Here is a 20,954-nt window from a genome sequence, read left to right as displayed (position 1 = left end):
GAGTTCCAATCCAATCGGTCCACGCAACATGATGTATGAAGCGGCAAGCGGCCCTGCATAACATGCGCAGTTATAGGCGTAATGTGAATAATAGCGATGTTTTTCGGTGTTTTTAATAAATTCTTGTTCTTGTAGTTCGATTATTTTGATGCCCGTATGCCACACTGGATGTGTTTTCATATCTGTGGGTAAAATACCGGTCAAAATCACAACGTAGTCGGGTAAAAAATATACGATTTGGGTAGAATATTAAATTTGAACATATTTGAAGGTGCCATAAACATGCAGGAAAAATAACCTTTAAAATTCATTTATTTTATAATGTGATGTGATTATGTCCACAGGAGGAAGGATCTCTTAGTTATTTGTAAGCGACACGTCACACCGATTTCTATCTAGTTTCAAATATTTCACAATTACTATGAAATTCAGAATAAAAGCAAAAATAACTACACAAGTACGTTTTATGTTGAACTACATAGATATTTAACCCATTATGGACACTTGATAGTGGAACAAGCAAATTTGAGTGAGCCCCAATGGCTCAATTAGGTATTATAGCCGTGACCTCTTGATATCGATCTTTATTATTACGATGCTTCAAGGCTGCATAATAATATTTCGTATTTATAAAATCACTTACAACTTGAGGTCTACTACTGCTTACCTCAGGGGGTAAAAAAGACATTATGATCAATAAATTGGACCTTTGAGCTTTGGCGGCATGAAAGTAATTTGTTAACTAGCGAGTTGTAATAACTTTCTAAGTACCTTCCACGTCAGAAAATCACCGAGCGTATAAAATTAATGCGAGTAATAAAGAGAAATGTATAATTATGTATATTATAACCATAATATAATCTCAGATCAGACGTGGATGCTATATCATTCGACAAGCCGTCTCACCGCCTCAGAGATTTAATCCAGATAAGTTCCACTGGTCCGCCGATTCAAATATCCGACAACCGATAAGAATAACACAACATGACGCATGACATGAGTCATTCTGCACGCTGACGCTGTTTACTAACGAATGCCAGACAAAAACGTCAGTGTGTGCCGAGCAGCCATGAGGCGGTTGCGTGTCCCCGTGCATGTGAAACCAGCATAACTATATTTAACCAGTGCGAAACAAAGAAAAAACAATCTGTGAGCAATAAGAAATAAGATAGTACACGATGATCATAAGAACTGGATTTGTAGTTCTGTGTTTAAGGTGAGGTTATGTTGGCATATGTTTGTGTTCGAAATTCGAATGTTTACAAGTGGTGACAGGCGTTGCTAATGCCGGCTGGACGTAACGGTCCGTACAGTTGATAAAGTTTCGTATTCTGTACATTTTAGCGACATGCCTATTTAGTATTTAGGCCAGTAAGTACCTATATTCACGACTTAGGTACCTAAGATTAGAATATAACATAATCTGTTTTTGTCTAAACATAGCGAGACAAATTAAACTTTATAAGAAAGGGTTCTTGGTCGTATCTCAACATGTTGCTGGTGACTACAGTGCTGATAATTCCGATGGAACAATCAAGTAAGAATCACGGAAGATAATCGCGACAAAACAAAAAAGACACTATACTTTTACTTATTTCCTAGCATTTTCTAGTGGGTGCTTAACATATTTAATTGTTATAGTAGAATCAGGGGCGGCTCACTCCGCGATCCTTTCGCCGCGCTACAAGTACATGCCGGCGGCCGCGAGTTCGCGGCCCATTCAGTGGCGACGACCTTCGCGCGGCGCAATAGAATTCAATGTCGTCTGCACGTGCGCGGTCCGTTTGTTAATGTAGGTAAGAATTTAGAATGGCGGCGTTTTGTAAACATCAAAGGAGTGAGCCTTCTGTACTTGTACTATTATATATTCTGTGGTAGAATGTAAACAAAGCTTGACCTTCAATAAATACGTTACACCTAAGTACCTACCTATCTACAAAAATTACGGGGCAAAGAAGAGATTAAATTGATAGTGAATGATAGACGTTATTCTAAATTACGATACAAGTGCCGAAAAGAGGAAACGAGTGGCGAATTGGCGATAAATTAAAAATACGACTTAATGGATTGTATATTGATACCTTCTCGCACGTGTATTGTATAGGTCCCTATATTACATTACATATGGCTCGTTAAAGTTTCTAAATAGCCACGTAAAGTACAACTTTACGCACTAGTGCGAGAACCGTACGTACCTAAATACTGTTATTATTATGTACTTAGGTATAAATAACATATTTTATCCAATTCAATTATGTATTTAAGGCCTGATTTAGACGGCATGCGAACTCGCATGCGATTTTAGTTACATTGCGGGCTGTTGAGATTACATACAATTTTGAACAGCCATCAAATACCGCAATGTAATAAAACTCGTATGCGAATTCTCGTACCGTCTAAATGATCAGAAATAATGGATGAGAACACGGCAAATTTTCTATTCCAGCATCACCATAGCAGCGGATACTCCAGACCCAACGGCTTTGATTCTCACCCCGCTTATAAATCAAAACAAGCTTCAAGAAGCGAGAAACGCCTCTCTAGTCAACAGCACTCTCTTCCTCAACACCACGAGCCATGCCGGGTTCCTCACGGTTAACCCAGCTTCTAACTCCAACATGTTCTTCTGGTACTTCCCTGTGGATGGGAAACCGGTGAATGAGACGCCTTGGATCGTTTGGCTGCAAGGAGGACCGGGTGCGAGCAGCTTGGCTGGGCTGTTTGATGAAATAGGCCCGTTTGAGTATGATGGTGTGCAGTTGAAACGTAAGTAACAATGTGGAACACCATGCTGAGTCGGGACCATTTCGTGGCATATGTATGTCACTGTATGTTACCTGTCTTTTTGTGTTATGTGTAAGTAATTTCTGTCATGCGGCGTGACCGAAAACACTAGATTGTTAGTCCGTTTTCACATTATCCAATCCGATATCGAATGTCGGAAGGATTTAAATGGAAAAAAAACCAAGATGGCGCATGTAATGTATGGGATATCGGTCCGACATCCGATATCGGATCGGATAATGTGGAAACGCACTTAGGCCGAATCTCATATTCGTTGAAAAAATCTCGTGTCTCACGCTGCTAACTCACTATATGCAAACAATAAATTAGTTACTAAGAAGAACATTTTTCTTTTTATCGACAGAAGAAGATACGAGCTTTTTGCAAAGTAATACTTATTTTGACTGTCCGTTTTGCATAGCACTCTTTAGATTTGATCAACAAAGATAGAATCTTCCAAGTGAGGTGTAAGTGTAAAACGGGAATAAAACAGTGTTTTTCCGCACTGATAAATTCTCATAATTGATTTTCAATTATTACGAGAAACAGATAGTAGGTATACGAACCAATATGAATAGGTCAAAGACTATCATAGTCAGTTACTCGTATCTTTAGACTCAAGTCAATGCCTGGGTATATTGATTCGATAATAGCTTGAAATTAACAACTTGTTCTAGGACTTGCGACTTGCGTACTATAAATAGTTATTTTAAAGAGGAAACTGATTGTTTTGTCATCATCAGCTTAGGGAAAACGACCGGCGAAGTAGTAATTATCCAGTAGCTATTGACGTTTAACATAAGTACACGCGCCTCGTTATAAAATGAGTTCCTTGTTTAAACAAAACAGTATTTTATAAGTTGGTACAGTCCTTTATTTACAACTAAGTACTTAAATAATAAGTGTGAAAGGGCCACTAAACTCGTAACTTATTTTAAAAAAAAGTAATATTTTATAGTAAATTCAAAGTAGGGAAGACCAACATATAAAATTTGTTATCGAGAACGCAGTGATAGAACCACTAGAAAAATCTGTTAATGTCATATTTCCTTATACCTAGAGTACCTAGACCGACTGTTAAATGGGACCAAAGAGTAGATTGATCTTAATTAGACAATTTTAGATATACTTTATACCTAAGTAATGCTTTGCTTACAAAACTTGGTGCCACTATAGAACACTGCTTTGATCAATAAGAGTTTATGATTCACGTTTATCTTCATTAGACTTATATTGACCGGGATATAGACCGTGATTACCTTTTTGATTTTTGTCGAGCTCCCGATATTTCGACGCAGTTGCATGCATCATGATCACGGAAAACTGACGAAGGCGGGTGGACTGCTTTGATCGTTGTAGGACGCCAGTGGTCATGGGCCAACAACTACTCGCTACTGTTCGTGGACAACCCAGTTGGTGCTGGGTTCAGCTTCACCAACAAGCAGGACGGATTCGTCAAGGATATGGAAACGGTCAGTTAAGTAGTACTTGATGCTTATTTAGGTATTTGTAAGTAATAAATTTAAATAGATATTATACACGAAAGAAAAAAACGACAAGGCCCACTGGTGGCCGAGCCGGGAATCGAACCCGGGTCTTCAGCTTACGCGGCTTTTAGATTTATTTAAATTTATATATAGTAGTGTGAATACTTGAAAAAAGAACAAATCAAAAAATATTCAATAAAATAATTTGATTTGTTCCCTAGTTGTATTTATAAGTAGTTGAAGAGGTATTCAGAATTTATTGTCTACACTCTGTCTATAGTTAGCAAGTAGCAACGTATCGAATGTTTCATGGAATAAATAATTTCAGTTACCGGTACATAACATACATACATACATACATATAATCACGCCTGTATCCCATAAAGGGGTAGGCAGAGCACATGAACAACTAGGTTTCAGTGACACTCTTGGCAAAAAGGGGTTAAAAGAAATCCAAATTGTGACGTTGCAGTGACAGGTTGCGAGCCTCTCGCCAAATCCCCAATTTAACCCATATCCCACAGTCGACTTTTACGACACCCACGGGAAGAAAGGGGGTGGTGAAATTCTTAACCCATCACCACATGGTACAGAATAATATATGACATATTAGTATTTAAATTTTCAGTGCTCCAAGAATCTCTACAAAGCACTTCAGCAGTTCCTGACGATATTTCCTGAGCTGCGAACGGCGCCACTGTACATAGCTGGGGAGTCTTATGCTGGTCGTTATGTACCGGCATTCGGGTACAAAATCTTGGAGGAGCAGCCTTCGGGCAACGCATCTATCAATTTAAAGGTATGCCTTTTGGTGTCAGCAATGCTTTCAATTAAGCTACGAAGCAGATATTTCCTGATGAAAGACCTTTACGACTGGACATCGCTGAGGAGTCCTTACTCCTTCGCTGTCACTAAGTAGATACCAGCATTCGAGTAAGTACAAAATCTTGGAGGTGCGGCCTACAGGCAACGGCAACTATGAATTTAAAGGTATCACTTTTGGTCTTACCTCTGCTTTTAGCTACACAGTAGTTGCCTTACTACAATCACACCTCGGACACTGGCGATCAAATATATGAAAGAGGTGCGTTCCTAGCACACATTCTAAGCTCGTGTAGGTGAACGCGTACTAAGCTTGTATGAGTGAGATATGACACTGGTCGCGTTTTTGAGAGGCAGTAACTGTGAGGTAACCGAGAGGGGGTGGGCGGCACTTTCAGCTGGGAGCGGGGCTAGCCGTACTGTACGATAATACTCTTTATTATACTGTGCTACAATAGTATGTAATGAGCACCGCAATAAATCATATTTAGCAACCGGTCTTTGCAATTTTAATTTACAGGGTCTCACGATGGGCAACCCAATCATCGATCGAATAGACGCTGCTAACTTGTCGTCGGTGTACTACCACTGGGGTCTACTAGATACACAGGGCTTGCTAGCCGTCAAACCACTGCAGGATAAATACAGTCAGGCAGTTGAACAGAACAACTTGCAGGAAGCTTGGAACGTGAGTTTTTTTTACTAATATTCCCTATCACACTTCATGCTACCTAGTAAGTACGACAGAATGACATCTGTTGTAAATAACCCATACTTGTACGTAAAAAAAAAATCTTAATTGGAGTCCATTCATTTAAATAACAAATATATAAACAAATACATGTATATAAGTCAACATTTTTTTTTATTTGACGTCTTGTTACTTAGTTGTGACTAGTTAAATTAGTTCATTCATAACTCCTTGCCCTTGCTTGATATCCAAGAACATTGATGTAAATTTTCTATTTTTTTACAGCTCCGTGATCAACTCAACCAATTATTGCTAGATATCTCCCAACAACCCAACCACTTCAACCTGCTGAACGAGTCAGGCAACCGGGCTTTTACCACCTTCATTGATCAGCCCCACATAAGAGAGGCTCTTCACGTCGGTAGCATACAGTTCACATTCAACAATGATTCGGTCGACGAAGCCCTGATGAAGGATTTCCTTGGGCCTGTTAGACCGAAGCTGGAAAAACTGCTAGAACATTACAAGATCATGGTATACTGGTGAGTGTTTTAAAGATTCATCATTCTGTGCAACAACTAAGTAGGTCGTCATTTATATAGCCTTTATTATACATGAAATGATAGTTGAAAAGGCGGACATATTACCAAAATGCATGATTCGCTACTAGTAGTCTAACTTACTGTATCATTTAATTATGCCATCATTGTAGTTTCATCAAATAGAAAGATCCAAAACTTACGGATATTAGTGTTCATCAATAATGCGAATAAGAGCTTCAGCCAAGTAAATGAAAAAAATCTTGTTCCAGCGGTCAACTAGACTTGACTGCGCCATGTGAGCTGGCCGCAGATTCTCGGCGCAAGCACTGGCACTGGAGTCATCGAGATGATTTCCTCAAGGCGCCAAGACGGCCTTGGATGGTTAATGGAAATTTGGCTGGGTATGTTGCATCGAGAAGAAAAACTTCTATCCCATATTTTCAATAATTTACAACTCTCTCTCTTTTCTATTTTTATTCCAAATAGAAGTTCTCAAAAACAATTTTACTTACCATACTTACTGTAAGTTCATGAAAACACTTTCTTATGATAAAATCGAAAGCACCAGCACAAAATGATTCAGGCCATTTCGTTTCAGCTACGTGAAAGAGGGAGGCGGTTTAACCGAGGTTCTGGTCCGCGGGGCAGGTCACCTGGTTCCTCTCGACACTCCTGCATCCACATACGCGTTGATCCAACACTTCATTCAAGGCGCCGACTTACCATCACCCTTGGACTTTATAGATAAACCGGAGTACACGCCGACGTATGTCGATAATGAACCTAGTCAGCTTACTCCCAGAAACAACGCTCTTATAGCGTCAGTAGTCCTTAATGTGCTCCTCATAGTCTGCCTTATATGTGGTGTAGTTGTGTATATGAGATTCAAACGAAGAAGCGAAGCATTTTTCTACAGCACCGTGGAGGATTCTATATCTGATGGAATTTTAACCATGACGTGACACTTGCCTGTTTTTTTTATTGTTATGTAGTTTACTGTTGCTGATGTTTGAATTACTATTGCCAAAACGTTATCAAAAGAGGTCCTATTTATTATTTAGAAATTTTATGAATGTATTATAATGTTATTTTTATTTTTTTGTTTAATTTTTTATAACAAAATCCATAAAGATACACACATATTACAAATAACATCAATTGAATTCAAAGTAATTGGTACGTATTAGTTAACTTGGTGCCGTGACCAGGATTGGAGTCATGAACATCTGCGGACCAGAACCAAGGTAAAACTCTCCCAGATATACATATTTTAATAAATCAATTCCAATTAAGTACTAAAACCTACTTTATTTATTTGTCTATGTGATATATACCTTTAAATATAATATACCTGCCATCCATCTTTTCAGCTACGTCAAGCAAGGTGGTGGTCTAACAGAAGTACTGGTGCGCGCGTCAGGTCACCTAGTTCCAAAAGACGTGCTCGCCCAAGCTTACCAGCTTATCAGCTCTTTCATCAGCCAGGACTTCACAACATATCGGTACTCCGAGGACGAATACACTCCTATGATTGATGAAAGAGAACCGTCAGGTTTGAAAATGGAAGGAGCGGATGGATTATTGGTGACTAGCATTGTACTTAATGTGATTTTATTGTTGACTTTGTTAGTTCTTTTGGCGCATTACGTTAAGTCAAAGATGCAGAAAGACAGTGGTGAGCATAATATTTATTATAGTCCACTTCTGACATCTGATGCGTAATTTTTCCAATTCGTTACTGCTTTTCAAAGCTTACGTATCTTCTTTTTGAACGTCTGCTTTTTTGGACCAATATGTAAACATGACTTCCATGTTCCACTGACTTAGGGAGCGCACCCACGGGCGACAAAGTTGCTTGGTGACTTACGTATTTGTATGAAAAGTTGCGTCGCTTCGTGAGCGCACTTTCATACTAGCCCATGGTCGCGACGGTGTTTTCAGTCAAAGGAAATAGTAAATCCCATGTATTTTCGATATGTTTAGGAAAATTAACGATAGAGGGCGTGAAAATCAATTATATGCCGTAGTGCAAGTTGGTCGCTAGATGTCACTGTTACGCCCACAAACTGGGTAATGACTTGTTTTCGTAAAATGTATAAGTATTTTTTGATGTCCAAAATTTTCGCTAGATGTCGCTGTACCACCCGCAAACTAGCGAACGGCATTCTATGGCTATTTAAAATGCATTTACATAGGTACTTATTTTATTTTTAGATTTAATTACTATAACCATAACCTCTATTATGAAGCAGAGAATTATGGATTACACCTGTGATACACTTTATAAAATTATTTTGAACAATTAAGCTTTAAGTGCCATGTACATAACATATGAACTAATGCATAATTTTAACAAAATATCTGTAATAATACATATGTACCTAGCTATACCTAAGTACCTACTTATACTTGGTAATCAACTGTTTTCTAACTGCTACTCTTTTGCAAATTAATCCCAAATAAATATTTTTTCGTATTCGAATTCGCTATAATTAGATATGTACTTTTATAGGTGTTTATTATCAATTGTTGTGAGACTTAATGTGAGTTGTAAGTCACAAAAATATATTTAGGTATTCTTTACAATTTTGATTGTTGTTCTAGTTGTTGTAAAAGTAATAAAATTGACAAATCGTAAACTTACGTATTTTATTGAAAAATATCGATCTGTAACGATACGACACGAAACGTCTTTCATCTTGATTCATTAACACTTTCACAACCGATTAGATTCGATATCGGATCGATGACTGTGATTCAACCCGTTGCAGTTAGTTATCCCAGCCTTAGCACTCAAACTCGTATGTTATAATCGCTTTAGTACTCAGACTGATCTGTGATACGGGGTTGAGTTGAGTCATACGAATGAAGGGTGAACAGGCGCCTTCTGGGCGAGCTCGCTCCATCGTAAGCTACGTTTTCGCCTCGACTCGAGTCATGTAAGCCATGAGTAAGCCCATTATTTTTTTTAATATACTTAACTATACGAGGTTGAGCCACAGAAATTTCTATATGACTATTGCGCTGGGAGTCTTCGGGTCCGCAAAGACTTCCTATCTACATTGACAAGGTTCCCCGTGTCTTCATCTAGAGACAGGCCGCGGGCGAAGGCCGAGATCAGACCGAGGGCCGGCGCCGGCTTGTCCGCGGGCACCATGTGTCCTGCACCGAGGACCATCACTTCCGTCAGGTTGCCCGCCATTTTTACGTATCTGGAAATAATGGGAAGACTTTATAGACAACGTCAAACGGCAACCGGCTAGCGATGGTCAATAATGATGAAGTTTATGCTAAACCGCATACATTATAAAAGACTTCCCTCAAATTACCCCTACCGGCATGGTCGCAAAGACCCGTTATTCTTCTGGTCCGCCAGACTCAAGTCTCTAGACAAAGAAGAGCAGCTTATTTGTGTCATCAGGATTCTTAGATCCTGACCGAAAATTTTTGTCCTGAATAATTCCCAACACAAGTCTTACAACTCCACCAAGGTTCCCCCTAAACTCAAGTAAACCCAAGAACTTTTAGGACCACAACACACATGATAGGTTTCTTACCCAGCTAGTTTATCGTCATGATACCAAGGATTGCGCTTTGCTGTCTTGAAGGTTTTCGTACCGGAGAAGTTGAGAGCGTTGTACGTGTTCACCGACGGGTGGTACGCCACGATGATGTCAAGATGCCCACTGAAATTGGAATGAATACCTCAATTACCCATACCGCAAGATCGTATATCTTTACACATATTTATTTGGTGTCTGTTCTTATGATTCATGCAAAACGATCATTTTCACATGAATTCCAACAAAAAATCTCGTAAAAAAGAGACTAGAGATCTCAAAAAAAGCAACTGAAGGAGAAAGGTTTATGAAGTCCGCCACCAGCTTCCTGTACTAGTATACGCCGACCGACGTGAAGTTGGTGCTGCCCACGTGCAGAGCGCGCCTAACTTCGTTGCGCTCGAGTTATTCGATGTGAGGAACACCAAATCCATCCTCAAAAGAACAAATATAGGAGATACAACATGGAGGTAAAGATCTTACTTATAAAGCATGACCCGGTAGTTCTCGAGCAGCTCCTCAAGCCACACCCTGGCGCTGTTCATGAAGTCAGGTACCAGCTTCCTGTACACCACGCCGACCGACGTGAAGTTCGTACTGCCCACGTGCAGAGCGCGCCTAACTTCAGTGCGCTCGAGGTATTCGATGTGGGGGCCGCCGAGACCGATGTCGGTTTCTAGGAAGTTGTAGAGGTTGTCCAGGTGGGACTCACGGAGGAATGTGGTTAGGAGGTAGTTGTAGTACTGGAAAAAAGAAAAGTTCTGTGTCTAGTTACTGGCCATGTAGAGTTCAGCTTTGTGCCATCCATTGTACAAAGTAGGTAGAACTAGTTTCTCTTACCGCATAAGCTTTGACCATCTGCCCGTTGTTAATGAACTGAGTGACGGCCAACTCCAAGTGTCGCATGGAGTCTGCGACATTGTCGTCAACTAGTCCGATCTCTCGCACGAAGTAGCTGTAGCGTTGCAGGGATAGGGGATCGATGAAGCCGTTACCTATGGCTAGACCCTGGGGATAAGATAGTTATGGTACAATTAGAAATGCAGTTTGCTTAGTAGCAGGTAAGTACTCGTACTACCAAGAAAAACTGGATTTTAATAGGTCTTAACACCTTGGTAGACACTAAAGGCCTATAGGCGTAATCCATAAAGAACAATGCCTTTTGTGTCTGGAGTAATGTCCAGCAAGGTGTTAATTAGAACAACTCATAATCATTAGTGTAAAACGCCATGGTTAGCTAAATGTCGTCTGAAGATTTGCCTTTTGTCTGTCAAAAACATGTGTAGTTTATATACATGACTCATTTACATAGTTTACAGAAACGATTATTAGGAATGCCAAATTGTTATGGAATATAGTACATAGTAGTTCAATGGAATATACCTACTTACACAGTATGCTACGTATGAACGCATCAGCGATCGACAGCCCGCCTGTATCCGGCCAGGCGTCCCTACACTACATCTACATGCTACGTAAACCTAAAATCACTTATATTTGTTGCGGAGTAGACATGCATCTTGTGTGGAGATTGCAGATTTATGCGCTGGCGTTGGTCCTTATCTCTATCCCATAGGATCTCTATAGTCCAATCTCTAGATACAAATTTAATGAACATGATACATCAGGATTCAACATCAACAGGTGCCGTAGCCGAATGGCATTTGTGCGACGCGACACGAAAACGAAACGCCGCGAAAGGTAGTCTGGCTCTGTCTCGCCAATACGCAAAAGCGATAGAGATACTTAGATATCTACGAGCGTTTCGTTTCGTGAGCGTTTGTGCCATTCGGCTACGTATCTAGTTCCTCTAAACTCAGACTTATGTTCCTGACCCTACCTGCAAATTGATCTCTTCCGGTTCCACACGATCTGTATGCCGATGGACGGAATGTGCTTGTCGTAGGGTTGCCCATCATCAGTGCCCAGTACACTCAGACTTATGTTCCTGACCCTACCTGCAGATTGATCGGCTGGTCTTGTTGGTCTCTCTCTCTGTTCCACAGGATCTGTATGCCGATGGACGGGATGTGCTTGTCGCAGGGTTGACCATCATCAGTGCCTAACACTCAGACTCATGTTCCTGACCCTACCTGCAGATTGATAGGCTGGTCTTGCTGGTCTCTCTCCCTGTTCCACAGGATCTGTATGCCGATGGACGGGATGTGTTTGCCAGCGTAGGATTCACCGGCGATCGTCAGTGGTGCCTTCCTAAGTTCGGGGAACATTGTCAAGAACTGCTGCAGTGCTGTGTACAAGTTCTCACCGATCTAGAAAAGAAACATGTAATAAGAATTATATCTTTGCAAATGAAGTTATGACGGTACATCTGATTACTAGTTTAGCAATTAAGGACCACTCACATTGGGACGAGGCATCCACTCGATATTAATCCGGATACATAGCAGAGTGAACTTGGAATGAGGATTTTAAGGCTCTTATTTAACTCGGGAAAATTTTATCATGTGACTTGGCTACTAAATTTTCACCGATTTTAAGACATATAATAATAATTGGGTTCTATTTAACTCGAGAAAATCTCATCGCGTGACTTTGCTCCAAACTTAAGTTGTGAAAACTTAAAATAAGAAGGGCTCTGTTTGACTCGAGAAATTTTTATCGTGTAACTTCGGCTGCCAAATGTTCACAGATTTTAAGACTTAGATAAAATGGGTCCTAATGGGTTATTGTTAGTATTTGTTGCAAAGGTTTTGAAATTGAGGGTCTTTCATAGGTGGTGAATACGTACAGTAGTTTGATTAGTGGCATATCCTCGATCATCGGAAGTAAAACTGAAGCCGGTGCCCACAGGGTTGTCGATGAACAGCAGCGAGTGGTTCTTGCCCCAAGAATGCTTTAGTTCTGTAATAAATAATAATAACAATAATTGAACGGTCTCATAGCGAAGAGTCTCGACCAACATCTTAAGAGACTCTCGCTAGGTGGCTGGATCAAGGGCCAGGTGCAGAAGGCGGTGATCTTGGACACGGCGCGGATAGTCCGACGGTTCCTCTCTGCAGCGCTAACCACCGGCAGCTTGGGCCCTGCCCCGCTGCTGGCGGCACCCTAGGTTAGGTTTTTTATAATATGTTTATATGTTTTTATATTGTTTTGTAAATGTTTTTATATTTTATTTTTATATACAAAAACCTAGTAGCCTAGAGAATGAAAATAAATACCGAGAATAATAAATAAATACAAATATTATAGGACTTTACACAGATTGACTGAGTCCCACAGTTCCACGGTAAGCTCAAGAAGGCTTGAGTTGCGGGTACTCAGACAACGATATATATAATATACAACAAATACATATATTCATAGAAAATTCATAATCTTAAAAAATAAGACTGTGTGTGGACAGTTGCGAAATTGTATGGAAATCCATGCACTCGATCTGATTTTCATAAGATTATGATTTTTTAAGATTATGAATTTTAAGACTGTCTGTTGCCGGCCTAACACATGTACAATATAAAGTATACCTACATAAGTATGATGGACATAATAAAAAAATCCTTTTAAATTAGCTACACCTCTTTTGACCAATAAATCTAATTTTTGAAATCCTACGAGTACCTTCATGTTATTATTAATATTAAAAAAAGGGCTGGGTAGTTATTTCACAACATTTGATGTAAGTATATAATATTATACAACCGATGTGTTTGATATATAATGTAATTATAAGCAATAGCGAGATTATCTAGTACCTAGTAGTATTTGATTAGTAAACATTTCGGGGTGAATGGTCAACAGGGTACCTACCTACACGGTACATAATTGAAAATGCCATAACATCCTGTTTGCACCAATGTGCTAAGTAAGATCATCGAACCATCGTGTTTCAATTGTTTGTCTTTTTGGTAGGTCTTTAACCTTTCTGCACCGATAGCATGGTCGCGCGATAGACGATAAAACTTCAGGCCGTCCCTATCGCACTTACAAATAGTGCGAAAAGGACGGCCTGATGTCATATCATTTATCGCGCGACCATGATTGCCTGCCTGATTGCATGTGTAGGTATAGGGTTGTCTATTGTTTGCCCGACAGTCATTTAACATAATATTCATTTGCCCGAATCTAACTTGCCTGAATTTCATTTGCCCGAATGATTTGTTTACCATAAAAATCATATGACATACTCGTTGTTTATCCGAATATTACCTTCCATAATCATACAATGCCATACTATTTGTTAGCCATATTATTAAGTGCAATAATATGGTTTCATAGAATATTCAAACGCCATAAGCAATTATTGCCATATTAATTGTTGCCCATATTATTACCTAACCTAACCTACTTTCTGATAGCAGTTTCATTTTCCAGGGGTCACAGTTCTAACCTAACCTAACCTACTTTTCCAGCAGTTTCATTCTCCAGGGGGTCACAGTTCTAACCTAACCTAACCTACTTTCTGATAGCAGTTTCATTTTCCAGGGGGTCGCAGTTCTAACCTAACCTAACCTACTGTCTGATAGTATTTTCATTTTCCGGGGGGTCACAGTTCTAACCTAACCTAACCTACTTTTCAAGCAGTTTCCTTTTCCAGAGGTTCACAGTTCTAACCTAACCTAACCTACTTTCTAATAGCAGTTTCATTTTCCAGGGGGTCACAGTTCTAACCTAACCTAACGTACTTTCTGATAGCAGTTTCATTCTCTAGTCCTTCTAGTACCTATTATAGTAGTTTTCGATTCTACCAAAGCACATATGGAAATTGACTTTTCTGGACGCTAATTTGTATGACAAATGATGGTATGGAATGTGGTAATTACGGATTTCGATGATTCTGACAAATGACATTATGGAAACTGACTTTATGGGAAACAAAGTTTCTGGCACTAGATTAATATAGTAAACAATGATTATGGCATAAGATGTTATGAGAAACAATATTATGATTGTTGAATAGGATGGCAAATAAAATTATGGCAAATGAAATTCTGGCAAATGGGGGTATCCCGTAGGTATAGCCTCGTAGCGCCCACCATACAAATTTTTTGCTAGGGAATTTTGATTCTTATTGTACCTATTTGAGATTTAATTCAATTCCATTTGTTCGAAAAATTTTAGAAACAAAAGAAATTATATTTTATTTGTTTACATGAAAGTTAAAATTCCATTGAAACCAAATGTACTTCAGGAAGTACATTGGGCGCCAAGAGGATAGGCTGTGGTAGGTATAAGTACGTACCCATCCCATAGGTAGATATTGCTATGGAGCGTATTTTTTTATGTAATAGGAGGCCTACGCCAAATCTTGGGATTAGTTGTCAAAACGGACCCTAGGCTCCCATGAGCCGTGGCAAATGCCGGGATAACGTAGGAAGGTAATGAGGAGGCAAACGAGCAGACAGGTCGCCTGATGGTAAGCGATCACTGCCGCCCATGGGCCATAGACATCCGAAACACTAGAAGTGTTGGAGGTGCGTTGCCGGCCTTTAAGTTAGGTATTTTTTATCAATTAGGCCAATTGACAACTCAGCGGTATTATTTACCCAATGTTTCAGGTTTGTGCGTCATTTGCATCTAGGCAGCTACAAGTACCTATACACAGTTGGTGTTACAAACATTTAATTTCCAGTGGAATTATACCCTGTTTGCCTTCCTTCCTTCCTTCCTTGGTTTTCCTTGCGTAGATAGTGTATAAGTTCATCAGTGTCCCCGTTGGAATTCTTTTGAAATACAGTGAAACCTTGTTAAGTGGGACCTGGATAAGTGAGAAACCTCTATCTGGGTCTGGGACCCAAGGTGCGGTCCCGACACTTTAGCACTAATTACCTCTGTTACTTAGTGGGACATAACCTAACCACAAAATTAAAATTTTGAAAAAACCCCCGACCACGACATAGTAGACCGATTGTAATGAAACATGGCTAAGAACACTTCCTGACTAACTCAGCTTTCAGACAAAAAAAACTAAATCTAAATCGGTTCATCCGTTCGGGAGCTACGATGCCACAGACAGATAAACACACAGACAGACAGACATACAGACAGACAGACGGACAGACAGACAGACAGACACGTCAAACTTATAACACCCCGTCGTTTTTGCGTCGGGGGTTAAAAACAGACCTCTATAACTGTAGTAAATCCTGTCGTCACGTCAAAATTATCACATGAAATTATGCGAAAAAAAGAGCGATAGAGAGAGGCGATAGTTACCTTCCAAATTGCCATCTTCATTGACGACAAACGGCCCAATCTCAGTGAACAGCCCATACAACGAGGATACACCAGGGCCACCCTGCAGCCAGATGATCCACGGAGTGTCTTCCACCTTCTTATCGGTGACTGGGAAATACCAGAACCAGAGGTTCGCGTTGTACTCTTTGTTCACCTACAATAAAAATAAATGATGATGAATGATGATATGGTGTGCGACTTCCATGTGATCGCCCACTATGAATCGTACTACTCAGTCTTGCCTAGCGTGTAGAAGCCTGTCAGAAGTCAGTATATAATACGAAAAATCGCGCGTATAGGAAATTTTCTGAAAGGTTCATGAATGACGGTATAAATTAGCCAGATCAAGGGCAAGCACGGTCGCGTGATATCCTTTTCACACTATCTACCTATTTGTGTGTGATAGAGATGCACCGATGAGATAAGATTTATCACACTAGGATAGTGTGCTATGTCGGCAGGGTGCAATCTAATGAACAAAATTCCTGATGAACTAAATGTGTCCAAAAAATTATCACTAAAATATAGTAATAATATCAGGCGGTATATGTATATATATATATATATATATATATATATATATATATATATATATATATATATATATATATATATATATATATATATATATATATATATATATATATATATATATATGTATATAATCGGAGTCAACCTCCCCCTCTCTTGCTTCCTCCAGCTTATTCTGCTCAATTTGCGGAGTGCGGAGCAGAAGTTCTCCGCCCCGGAGACGGACTTGCCTCGGCCGGTCTTAAAGAATCATTGTAAATTGTTGAATCATTGTTGTTGTTGTCTATTGACGACCGGTATGGCGCGCGGGTTCGAATCCCGGTAAGGGCATTTGTTTGTGTGATGAGCACAGATCCTTATTCCTGAGTCATGGATGTTTTCTATGTAGATAAGTATTTGTGTATTATATATATCGTTGTCTGAGTACCCACAACACAAGCCTTCTTGAGCTTACCGTAGGACTCAGTCAATGTGTGTAAGAATGTCCTATAATATTTATTATTTATTTTGACTATTGTAAGTAGTTAGTTACTTTACTTACCGTCAAATACCCAGCATAGCTGTCCATATCAGGCAGAATATAGTCAGAGTCGACCTTCGCCGCCTCTCTAGCCTCTTCTAATTTGTTCTGCTCAATCAGCGGAGTGAGGAGCAGAGGCTCTCTCGCTTCTGAGGCGGACTTGCCTCGGCCGGTCTTGTACGTGTCCTCCATGAACTTGAGGATACGGTCTGGAGCCTCGCCAGGAGGCAGCTCGGGTAAGGTGAACCGGTCTGAGCATGATGCTGCACAACTGGAAAGTAAAGATTCGTCAGTTTCTCAGAAGTATTAAGAGTTGCATGCTTATTGCACGTACTAGTTGGGGTATCTTTGCCACCATCGGATATGGATAATTGTAAATATTGAATAGGTAGAAAATTACCTACGACAACCTAAAGTGGTGAAATTGGTTTTCCCCTCACTAGCTCGGAAACACGTGTTTTGTCCTTTAATACCAGCGGGTAAAAACGCATTTTATCCACTAGTGGGTAAAGTAATTTGACCTTGAATAAAGTCAAATTAACTGCTTTAAAATTGATAAAAGTAGGTGAATCTAGTAATAAAGATGATTTACCACGTGTGGAAGCACTGGTAGCAGTGATAAACGCATTTTTTGCGTTGTAGTTTCCTTGCTATAGTGAGGGGAAAAGTTTTGTGTTCCACTCGGGTGCAAATGTATTTTACTTCTCGTGTGTTAACACTTTCGCTACCAAGAACCCGACTGTCGGGTACACCGCTCGTAGAAGCGTAGCCGATTACATGGGTTTCCCCGTATGTAGCGAAAATGTCGTAGCGCCGCGTAGAGCCCGGTTTCGAAAGTGTTAAAAAACTCGCAAGTTCAGGATTCTATTCTCGAACCACTCGCTTCGCTCGTGGTTCAACTATAGAATCCTTTCACTTGCTCGTTTTTCAATTCCACACTCGGCGTTAAAATACAACTTTGCCCCCTTGTATAACAAATAACTATTGCACATTAGGTATGTGTTATGGGTATAGGAGTTAAAAAGCTTTTTCCCCTCACTAGCTCGGAAACACGTGTTTTGTCCTTTAATACCAGCGGGTAAAAACGCATTTTATCCACTAGTGGGTAAAGTAATTTGACCTTGAATATAATCAAATTAACTGCTTTAAAATTGATAAAAGTAGGTGAATCTACTAAAAAAGATGATTTACCACCTGTGGAACTACTGGAAGCAGTGATAACCGCATTTTTTTGCGTTGTAGTTTCCTCGCTATAGTGAGGCGAAAAGTTTTGTGTTACACTCGGGTGCAAATGTATTTTACTTCTCGTGTGTTGAAAAACTCGCAAGTTCAGGATTCTATTCTCGAACCACTCGCTTCGCTCGTGGTTCAACTATAGAATCCTTTCACTTGCTCGTTTTTCAATTCCACACTCGGCGTTAAAATACAACTTTGCCCCCTTGTATAACAAATAACTATTAAATTTGCTTGTAGGTAATATTTAAAAAAAATAGTAGCTTTAAGTAAGTGTGTCTAAAAAATGTCGATGGTCGTTGAAACTTTTCATTTTATTTATACCAAGAGTAGCGAATTGCCTGTAAAAATTTCAATCAACAATATACTCACACTAAAGTTAATGTCCAAATTAGCAACATTTTTCCCACGGACACAGCAAGGTTGAATGTTCCACTTTATGCAGTCACTTTTTCTCGATGGCCAGTATCGTATCACTGACAATTTTCTTAACGGCCAGTCTGTGTGAGATTTTTTTCTTAGCGGCCAGTATCTATGAAATTTTATTTTTGGCCAGTGTTCGCTGGATGTTCTTTTTGGCAGGATGAGGTTCGTCCTAGCATCCGCGGTGGAATGGTGGCGGGCGCCTAGCGGGTGGAATCTTGTACCCCAGCTCGGTGCGCCTTGAACTTGGATTATTATCTCGCGCAGATGTATAGGCTGTTCTAAAAAGTTTTTTACGATCGGTTGAATTTAATTTTTGGTTGTTTATTAAAATTAATGTGATTTAAATTATAAGTGCCTATTTATCATTAATAATTGAAGATTTGTCATTATAAAGTTTTATTGTATTACAAAAATTAAACCATTCATACTATTAGTCTACGCTGTGTAATTAATTAAATAGGTATACTTACCTACTTAATTGGAAGACAAATTGATTTAATTCGTTTTACAGGTAGCATCAAATAACTAAAACGTTTTCGGGCAAATTCTAAAATTCAGAATATGATTTATGTACCTAATTCCAAATTAAAAACTTGTATATTGATTTAAACTAACACGATCTTCACTCATATTATTAAATTAAAACGGGACTTAATCGCGTAAAACCCGTGACCCGTGAGTCTACCCGTGACCACGGACGTAATGTCATGTCCGAAACGTCGGGTTAAATATAAAACGTAAGTTTTACGCGATTAAGTCCCGTTTTAATTTAAAAACTTGTGTTAGAAATTACTCAACAAATATTAAAGTACCTACTCACCCCACTCGTCAACAGGTTAATTGTGTCGGGACACTATGAGTAATTCCTATGAAGTCCGCAGTTTATATACCTACATTGCTACGTAAAATCATTTTTTATCAACTTAGCATATTAACTTCATTAACAGATTTAATTATTAATTAAATAAAAGCACTAGGTACCTAATACTGATACGTCGTGCGAGGTCACTGTGGGCCCCTGCCTACATTCTGTTATTAATTTATAATATTTCTGTATAGGTAATTTTATTTTCTATCTGTTCTCACGATAGAATCTGGCCAAACTAAGTTGGCAATGGTTTTGATAACCGCGCGTAGGTACAAGTAAACATCATAATTTCATCAAAGTTTGTCGTTTTCCTAAAATAACATGATGCACAGGCTATCAAAATCGCTGTCAGCGTAGTCATGCCAATGGGGGTAAGGTGCATTAGAGTAATTCCGAAAGTCGTCTAATTTCGAAAGTCGCATAAAAATCACCATTATTTCCATCATATCAAGATTCCCCTTTCGAAATTACCCGAGCATTTCTGTCATTCGTAATTACCCTAATGCACCTTAAATAAAATTAACCGCGATTGTGACTAGTTTTGAGTCAAAACTCAAAACTTTTGACAGCCTCACGGTGCAAATGTTCATTTAAATTAAACGGTAGAGTTTGTCATAGTATACAAAACAGGCGGTGCTAATTAAATTCGATACCAACATACCTTGGTCTGATTCGAGCTTGGTATGAATCTAAATATAAAAAATATAAGGCAACTTGTCCACCCCACTTTTTTTTGGTTTTGGAAATTTTTATGTGGTTACACTCAGAATCGCGAGCTCTTTCAATCTTAATAGGAGAAAAAAGTGTCCCAAGGTTTTTTCCCATTCCGTTACCATTTTTTCATACATTTTGCATGGCGGTAGCGGAATGGAAGGTTTGAAAAATATATGGAAATCTTGGGACATTTTTTGAGACCTCGCGATTCTGAGTATGAATCGAAAAAATACCCATGTTACAAAAAAAGTGGGGTGGACAACTTTGAAAAAAATGCCCCCCTGTACAGCGCCGATGAACAGGTACGCTCGCGGGGTACCAACGACCTGTTTAGCATAAAGCCGCTCCCACGCCCGCTCGCGATTGGCGATAGATTCTTCCACGCCGTGATTTGCTCTATATTTATTAGTGATGCGCTAAATACTTCGACAAGTATTGACATTTGATCAAGTTGTTTATAATTAGAATGTATTTTTAAGCACCGCCCAAATCTCAAGGAAGGGGGTTCTCAATTCGTCTGTATTTTTTTTTGGCTTTTTTTATTAAGTATGTATGGAAACGAAAAAAAATATATTTTTTTC

At 39.4% G+C, this 20,954-nt stretch overlaps 2 protein-coding genes across 4 annotated transcripts; one reads left to right on the top strand and one right to left on the bottom strand.

Moving 5' to 3' along the window:
* Positions 1 to 1,031: 1,031 nt before the first annotated feature.
* LOC125227452 (venom serine carboxypeptidase-like) lies at positions 1,032 to 8,284 on the top strand. Of its 2 annotated transcripts, none has more exons than XM_048131775.1 (8): positions 1,032 to 1,216; positions 2,447 to 2,766; positions 4,144 to 4,256; positions 4,900 to 5,070; positions 5,614 to 5,781; positions 6,070 to 6,326; positions 6,596 to 6,727; positions 7,697 to 8,284. In XM_048131775.1, the coding sequence occupies exons 1-8, from the start codon at positions 1,179 to 1,181 to the stop codon at positions 8,046 to 8,048; spliced, it is 1,551 nt and encodes a 516-aa protein (XP_047987732.1). In that variant the 5' UTR covers positions 1,032 to 1,178; the 3' UTR covers positions 8,049 to 8,284. The 2 variants fall into 2 exon arrangements, with proteins under 2 accessions (XP_047987732.1, XP_047987731.1); XM_048131774.1 differs by lacking the exon at positions 7,697 to 8,284 and adding an exon at positions 6,925 to 7,420 and having other exon boundaries at positions 1,034 to 1,216.
* Positions 8,285 to 8,960: 676 nt separating this feature from the next.
* On the bottom strand, positions 8,961 to 19,639 carry LOC125227513 (venom serine carboxypeptidase-like). 2 transcript variants are annotated; one of them, XM_048131847.1, is made up of 10 exons: positions 19,612 to 19,639; positions 18,738 to 19,069; positions 17,154 to 17,403; positions 16,061 to 16,235; positions 12,636 to 12,748; positions 11,980 to 12,156; positions 10,727 to 10,894; positions 10,370 to 10,629; positions 9,884 to 10,012; positions 8,961 to 9,538 (listed from the first exon to the last, which is right to left on the bottom strand). In XM_048131847.1, the coding sequence occupies exons 2-10, from the start codon at positions 18,764 to 18,766 to the stop codon at positions 9,343 to 9,345; spliced, it is 1,497 nt and encodes a 498-aa protein (XP_047987804.1). In that variant the 5' UTR covers positions 18,767 to 19,069; positions 19,612 to 19,639; the 3' UTR covers positions 8,961 to 9,342. The 2 variants fall into 2 exon arrangements, with proteins under 2 accessions (XP_047987804.1, XP_047987803.1); XM_048131846.1 differs by lacking the exon at positions 19,612 to 19,639 and adding an exon at positions 19,262 to 19,331.
* Between the last annotated feature and the right edge of the window lie 1,315 nt (positions 19,640 to 20,954).

Source organism: Leguminivora glycinivorella, chromosome 6, assembly GCF_023078275.1.
Source record: "Leguminivora glycinivorella isolate SPB_JAAS2020 chromosome 6, LegGlyc_1.1, whole genome shotgun sequence".
NCBI lineage: Eukaryota > Metazoa > Arthropoda > Insecta > Lepidoptera > Tortricidae > Leguminivora > Leguminivora glycinivorella.
Note: the sequence above shows the minus strand (reverse complement) of the source record. Positions and strands in the feature narration are given on the sequence as shown.